Here is an 8,117-nt window from a genome sequence, read left to right as displayed (position 1 = left end):
GATTTTGGGGCGTTACAACCTCCCTCACACACCATTCGGTCGCCGGTTCCCCTTTACGCCGCCACCCCCGTCACCAGGTAAGGAATGTATCATGATTGTTTGATTGTTTGTCAGAAAGTTGTTCTATTTTTTCAATTTCTTGATTGTTTGTTTATTTGATTTGTTCAATATCATGATTGTTTGATTGTTGGTCAGAAATTGTTTATTTATAAATGCTAGTTGTTCAATTGTTGGTCAGAAATTGTTGATCTTTTTTGGTAATTTTACATGAATAAGCTAATCCAAACACTTTTAACAAAACAACTTATTGACTTATTTACTTTTTCCACCCAATAAATTTATCCAAACACTTTTTCAAAAACTTCTTCTCAAAAAATCATAAATAAATAAATCCTTTTCACAAAAAGTGCTTTTTAAGTTAAATAGGATTAACCAAAACCAAAGAGCCCCTAAGTAACAATAAATTATCCAAGTGTAAAATAAATAAATATTTTGTTGTAATTGAAAATCTCGGCCTATAACACTAACTTTACCTTTCCTTGCCGTCAAGACCTGTCTGTTTGTCTACTGCAAACCCTAATTTCTCCACCGATTCCGATTCCGATTCCAATTCCGTAACGTCGGACGTTCGCCAGAATAGCGATGGCGATAGCGGCACCGGGACAGCTGAACACGACCGAATCCCCAACGTGGGGCTCCCGAAGTGTTGATTGTTTCGAGAAATTGGAGCAGATTGGTGAAGGAACTTACGGGTCAGTCGCTATTATTACTTTCTGCTTTTACTCATTTTATTTGTTCCAGATTCAAGGTTCATGTTTGTGATCGGTGAATCGTTATTGGCCTTTAGTTTGAGTTAAAGATAATGAATTTGCTTAACCTTGAAGCTAAGGCAATTTGTCCTTGACTGAAAAATGCACATCTAAGATAGGGTTTGTAAAAAGCTTGTATATATGAAACAAAAAACAATATTTTTAATATATACACAATGTAGAATGTATAACTACAAAGTTTGTAATTATATGTAATAAAACTTGGGTTATAATTATATTAAAATATTGGCTTTAAGCCAATGAGCCACATCATTTTTCAAGCGAGCTTACCTTGGCTCTTTTATAAACCAAGCTGAGCCGGCGTGGCTGGTTTACAAACGATCAATTTCGAGCGAGAGCTTTTTTTCACGAGCCTTGAGAGTTGAGACACTAGCTTTTTGAGTAGCTCTTGTTAGGAGCACACGAACAAACACAAACAGAAAAACAATAAAGAACACGAGAGATTTTATATGTAAGTTAATAATAATATCCCTATATGGCTATATATCACCGATGATATATTGGTTATCGGTACCCTGGTGAGATATCGGTGCAAAATATCGGTCAGAATATCTTTTTTGATAATATCGGCGATATTGACCGATTTTTGACCGGTATATCACCGATTTCCTGATATCCGTACCTTTCTCTTTAGTTCTACAATTCGTCTTTCTTCTTATAGATGCTATTAGTGTTTTAAGTCTTAATTGTTAGTGTTTTAAGTCTTAATGAGTTCCTACTTGCTACAACTGTTAGTGTTTTGCAAGTTGCAAAAGGTTAATTTATTAGTGGTAGGAGAGTATACTGAATTGTTAGTGTTGAATTGATATATATAAAAATTTAGCATGATATTAAAATTACTGGTATCCCACCGGATAACCGATATCTCAAGTATTGTTCCTTGACCGATATCCAATATTTTACCGCATTAACTACTTAGGATTTTACGTGGTTCGGTCGCGGTGTGTAACCTACATCCACTAGGGCAACTATGGTTTTCGTAGTATTGGTTGATGATGAATTACAAGTACAAGGGATCTATATATAAACTAGCTAATTAGGGTTTAACCCTTTGCTAAACTTGTTAAACAAGATACTAAGCAAACTGGGCCCATTAGGGTTAGGGTCGGCCAGGCTCTTCCCCTTTTCTCCTTTAGTCTTCAGCTAACCCTAGTGGGCCGATGACTACCTATGCGCAACAGCCCTAATTCGGGATCACATTTGAAATAGTAACTGTGATGACAAATGTCAAGGGTCAACCCATCAATTTCTCTAGTAGCCCTCACTTATTGTAGTCATAGTTATCAAAGCGGTCGATTTTGGCGCCTAGGCGATTTTTCTGTGCGAAGCGCATTGAATGCGCTCCTACTCCCTAGGTATCTTGAGCGCAGCCTAATTTCATGTGTGATAAATGATAATTAATCCTTTTTTTAAAATTTGGAAATTCCTCATTATCTACAGTATTTATAGGACTATTGGCAACTGGTATATCACTAAATGTTGAATTCGGATATGCTGAATTAGTCATTACTACTCACATAACCTGCATATCCTAAATACATGGCTACCTACTTTTATCCTATTTCTTTTGCACGGCTAAAAAACTTCATTAGAATCCAGCAAACAAATACAACAGGGGCTAGCAAGTTACTCTTATCCTAAATACATTAACAGTATTTTTTTGTTCTCTGATTTAGTTCTGCATTTTCCAGTATTTATTTCTAATTAATTAACTTTGAATTAGTTCTCTAATTGCACTAATTTTAACGTTATTTTACTAATATCGTGAAAATAACGTTAAAAGCGGCAGGCGGTTAATCATGCATCATGTGGTAGCGTTGATAGCCGAAAGACAAAAGGGTACATGCACTAATCGACCTTTGTCTCGATTGTTGAGTGTTATGTGCCTTATGTCCAAGGCTTGATGCAAAACTACTATCGAGCCGGGGGTCTCTCACTGGAAGCAGCCTCTCTATTCCTACGGGGTAGAGGTAAGGCTGTCTACATCTTACCCTCCTCAGACCCTACCTTAGCTTTGCTATTGGTGGGATTTACTGAGTATGATGATGATGATGATTAGGAATAAACATTTTCTTAGTGAGATGTTAAAAGTTATCTTATCATGTGGGATACCTCAAATCCCTATATACACCCGAATGTGGATATAGCAAATTAATGCTATATAAACAACCTTTTGTAATGTTGTTTTTTCAGTCAAGTGTACATGGCTCGGGAAATCCGAACAGGGGAAATTGTTGCTTTGAAGAAGATACGGATGGACAATGAGAGAGAGGGGGTAACACTACACATCTTTTGATAAAAACGTATAAATTCTTGATTCTTTAACTCCAATTAACTAAATCTACTTCATACATACAGTTCCCCATAACTGCCATACGCGAGATTAAAATTTTAAAGAAGCTGCATCACGAGAATGTAATAAAGCTTAAAGAGATTGTTACTTCTCCAGGTAACTTATATATAATGCATTCTTCTAGTTGATTTTTTTCCTTTGAACATGTAGATAAAATTACAGATATACCAATAATGACGTTTGACGTTCGTCTATTTTTTGCAGGCCCTGAGAAAGATGAGCAAGGGAGGCCAGGCAAGCACTTCCTATATAATGTTCATAGATAAAAATGACTTCATTAAGTTTAAAAATATTTTTGATTTGTTTAATTATGACGTGCAGACGGAAATAAATACAAGGGGGGAATTTACATGGTTTTTGAGTACATGGACCATGACCTAACAGGGCTTGCTGATCGTCCTGGGATGAGGTTTACGGTTCCACAGATTAAGGTACCGATAATTGATCATTAAGTTGTTGTTTGTTATGTTCAAACGGTACTCACTTGCTCTCCTCTTCTTTAAGTGTTATATGAGGCAGCTTTTGACGGGGCTTCACTACTGTCATGTAAATCAAGTACTTCATCGTGACATCAAAGGTATTGTCAAAGCAAGTTCTTTGATATACATGTCAAAAATCACAAGAACAAATGAATTTGGACCACTCGCTAGTAATTTTGAGCGTTAGAAAATAATATAACAAATGAATTTGGAAGACCGTGTTGTATACATCAAAGAAACTAAATGAATTATAAAAAAATCAGTTGTGCTCCTACTTATTTTGGATGTCATTATGTACGTTTATGTTTATTCCGTTATGTTCATTTGTGTTCTTTAAGGTTTGCAAAATTATGTTTGTTTATGTTCGTGAAAAGTTCACTTAAGTTTTAGACGAACGAACATAAACGAACACGAACACCCCCATTTTCTTAAAGAACGAACAAAAAAACTTTGTTCGATTATATGTTCGTGTTCGGTTTAAGTTAAGTGAACGGAACAGAAATGTCCCCGTTCATGTTTGTTCGGTTCGTTTACAGGCCTAAATAAACTTTACAATATTCTGGTTTAAGGTCTAATGTCTGGCTAATTGTGGGTGCAGGTTCCAATCTTCTAATAGACAATGAAGGAAATTTGAAGCTAGCAGATTTTGGGCTAGCGCGTTCATTTTCAAACGATCACAACGGGAATCTTACAAATCGTGTGATCACATTATGGTACAGGTATCTACATTTTTCCCTCCCTGCTTCTTAACAAACGCATGTTCCATTGGTGTAAAACTATATAAAACTATTTGCTTCAAAGTTGTTAATAGACAACACGATGTTTTTCTTAGTCATTGATTCACCATGATTTGAATAGACCACCGGAGTTGCTGCTAGGGACCACAAAATATGGGCCAGCAGTGGACATGTGGTCGGTTGGGTGTATTTTTGCTGAGCTGCTTCATGGGAAGCCTATTTTTCCTGGCAAAGATGAGGCAAGTATTATTCTCATTGCAGTTAATACCTAATAATAAACGCTTATTGGGTAGTGTGGATTGTACCTCACAGTTCTTAACCAATAGTACATTGAGAACTGCGAGAGCCACTTAAACCCTTGTACTATTTATTATATGAATTGACTAGAATGCATGTGAATTTCAATCATAGTTGTTAACTTGTTAATAGCGATGATAGCGAGCGCTATAGCGAATAGCGTAGTGTAGCGCTTGATCATCATGATGTTTAGTGCTCAATAGCGTGAAATAACGACAATTAGGCTTTTTTTTTTCCTTTTTAAATATTAAAACCAAATTTTTAGGCATTTTAATCGACAAAACAGCTGTAATCTTTACTAATTGCATCAAAAAAGCTTAAATCCGTGAAGAAAACCCTGAATTTTTGAAAAAAAAAAAGTAATACGTTATCGCTAAACATCAAAAAGCGCTTGCTATCTCATTGCTCTCGCTACATAGCGTATAGGTAGCTTGTCGCTATTCACTATTAACAACTATCATTTCTTTTTTGGGTAAAGAACAACAACTATCATTTCAATAGGCGGGAAAAACATTTTTAGACTTCACTTCACCAGAAGCCGTCATGTGTTCCCCAAATAGTTTTATTTATTGAATGGTATAGAATATGTACATTTGCTTATGCGGTTCTCACAACTCTCGGCATGATATTCATTCTGAAATGAATGCACCTATATGTACTAATATACACAATTACACACACGTACCTATGCATACACACATATGTGTACATGTATATGCATGTATATATGTCTTGGAGGAATACCCAAAAAGATTATCATATAATATATGCTGGTTACAGATATACAAACAATATACATTTGATAGACGAGACATGTCTAAATTAATGAAGCTTTTGTTTGGTGTTTCGTAGCCGGAGCAAATAAGTAAAATCTTTGAGCTGTGTGGAGCTCCTGATGAGGTAAACTGGCCTGGTGTTTCTAAGATTCCTTGGTACAACAACTTCAAGCCCACAAGACCTTTAAAGAGGCGCCTTAGAGAGGCCTTCAGGCAGTACGTAAAACAATCCTTTTTCTTCAATATTATTGATTTTTTTTAACAGTATATATGAATAATGAATGTATACCATTGTAGTTTTGATCGCCATGCTTTGGAGTTACTTGAGAAAATGCTCACTCTTGATCCGTCTCAGGTAATGATGCTATGTTTGTTAGTTATCGCCTTATCGGTTTTATTTACATGTCATTTTTTTTGTCTATTAAACTATGATAATTAAGCTTTAACGGTTTTGTTAACTTTTACCATTGTATTCTATCAACTGTTTAGAAGTTTAAGAATCGTTTTCTACTCTGAAACAAAACATAACAATTACAAGAGACAAGACATATGATAGATATTTTTTCTCCGTATTTACACATTTTGTGAATTACGTGCACCGAGTATATCATGTTAACTGATGCCTTTCTTCTGGCCTCTGTTGATTATGAAGAGAATATCAGCCAAGGATGCACTTGATGCAGAATATTTTTGGATTGATCCGTTACCTTGTGATCCCAAGAGGTAGGACTGAACTTCTTGTTTATACTGCTGGTGGGCAATATGGGTGGGCTTGTTAATGGGCCAAAACTAGGGGTGTAAACGAATTGAGCTTGAGCCCGTCTAAGCCCCGGCTTGGCTAGTTTTCAGCTCTATTTCTAAAGCTCGAGCCTAGCTCGTTTGTTATTTGTTAAATAATTTATATACAGTTATAATTATTTTTTTACATATTGTATATTATTTAGTTATTTTTATCGTAATTATATGTACAATAACTGTATTATGTAGATATATAATTATTACAATAATAAATATTTTATAAATAATGGGCTCGTTTAGGCTCGCGACACGAGCCTACTTGAGCTCGGGTTCGTTTGTTAAACGAGCTTATTTCAAGCTTGTTTAAGCTCGGCCCAGTTTGAGCTTTTAGCGAGTCGATCTCAAGTAGCTCACGAGCTTTTAGCGAGTCGATCTCGAGTAGCTTTTTATCAGTGACTAGTGTGCAAAATATGTTCACATTTTTTTTTTGTATCAATGTTAATATAATAATATTATGACTGTTGAATTTTCATATTAAAATACCTTTGACATTTGACTTTCTTTGTCTTTTCTTTTTCTAGTTTACCTAAATATGAGGCTTCACATGAGTTCCAAACCAAGAAAAAGCGTCAGCAACAACGACAACATGATGAAGCCGCAAAGCGTCAGAAAATACAACACCAACAGCAGCAACACTCGCGTCTCCCACCAGCAATGCAGCAGCCGTCGGGTCAACCTCATGGTCAGATGAGGCAAGGGCCTCCGATGCAGCAGGTTGCAGGAGGCGGCCCTGGCCATCACTATGGCAAATCTCGTGGCGGGCCTTCAGCAGGGCCAAGCAGATACCCCCAGCCGTCTGGCGGATACAATCATCACCCTAATCGTCCTCCTCCACAAGCATATGGTCGGGGCAGTGGCGGTAACAGTGGCTATGCGGGTCCACCGAATTATTCTCAAGGGGGCGGCGGTGGCAGCTCTTACGGTGGGGCTGGTGGTGGCCGTGGTAATCCAATGGGCGGAAATCGTGGCCAACAGTATAACAGCAATAGTAACAACAATAATAGTTGGCAATAGTAAAGAGGCTCAAAAAGTTGGCTGGGAGAGTGAGTTTGTGTAAAAATCTTAAATTTATATAGATATCATGAAAACATTTATAGATGCCTAAAAATAAGGATATGTGTTGCTTCAAAAGGATAATTTGGTAATTATGATGGACAATGGATCAAATTCATGAGGTTTTATTTTTGTTGTATTTAGAATAGAATTTTAGCCTATACCCAAAAAAAAAAAAAAAAATAGAATTTTAGTGTCAAAGTTAAATGCTGATAAATAACAATCTACTTGGCATTTGCTTCACTTGGGTAATTATTTTATTTTTGTTTAGATTTGGTAACTAATGCTGGCGTATTCTGTGTGTCAACAGCTTAGTGGATAGGTCGTTATGTCTATGATCGTCATAATAATGTGTAGCTTTATTGTTATTATATTGAGAGAAGTATGTGAGGACTTGGTGAATATGGCTTTGAACCAACTTATGTTGGGTTCATTCAAAAGCCTATGGCTCAAGCCCAAGGCCCATGCACTTTTGTTTATTATATAAACAAACGGTTCGTAGGGTAATTGAGTTAGGGGCTGTTTGGCAACTTCTGAATGTTTAATTGCTGAACCAGTAAGAGGTCTGAACCATTAAGAGCCAGTATAACGCTTAAGCGTTCAGAGGCAAATGTCTGAACAATTCAGATTAGATGTCTTAATCATTCAGACTTTGTATAATGCTTAACCATTAAGAGGCAAATGTTTGAACCATTTAGACATCTGTTCGTGAAACAAACAGTTTGAACCATTAAGTGCTGAACCAGTAAGAGTAAGAGGTCTGAACCATTAAGAGCCTCATTAAGAGGTAAACA

At 36.4% G+C, this 8,117-nt stretch overlaps 1 protein-coding gene across 1 annotated transcript; it reads left to right on the top strand.

The window, feature by feature from the left end:
* The first annotated feature begins 515 nt into the window (after positions 1 to 515).
* On the top strand, positions 516 to 7,462 carry LOC110910577 (cyclin-dependent kinase C-2). Its single transcript, XM_022155202.2, has 12 exons — positions 516 to 752; positions 3,024 to 3,105; positions 3,189 to 3,279; positions 3,388 to 3,417; positions 3,505 to 3,614; positions 3,688 to 3,760; positions 4,261 to 4,381; positions 4,521 to 4,638; positions 5,549 to 5,688; positions 5,770 to 5,827; positions 6,125 to 6,195; positions 6,792 to 7,462. The coding sequence occupies exons 1-12, from the start codon at positions 643 to 645 to the stop codon at positions 7,282 to 7,284; spliced, it is 1,497 nt and encodes a 498-aa protein (XP_022010894.1). The 5' UTR covers positions 516 to 642; the 3' UTR covers positions 7,285 to 7,462.
* Positions 7,463 to 8,117: the final 655 nt, after the last annotated feature.

Source organism: Helianthus annuus, chromosome 15 (assembly GCF_002127325.2).
Source record: "Helianthus annuus cultivar XRQ/B chromosome 15, HanXRQr2.0-SUNRISE, whole genome shotgun sequence".
NCBI classification, from domain to species: Eukaryota; Viridiplantae; Streptophyta; class Magnoliopsida; order Asterales; family Asteraceae; genus Helianthus; species Helianthus annuus.
Note: the sequence above shows the minus strand (reverse complement) of the source record. Positions and strands in the feature narration are given on the sequence as shown.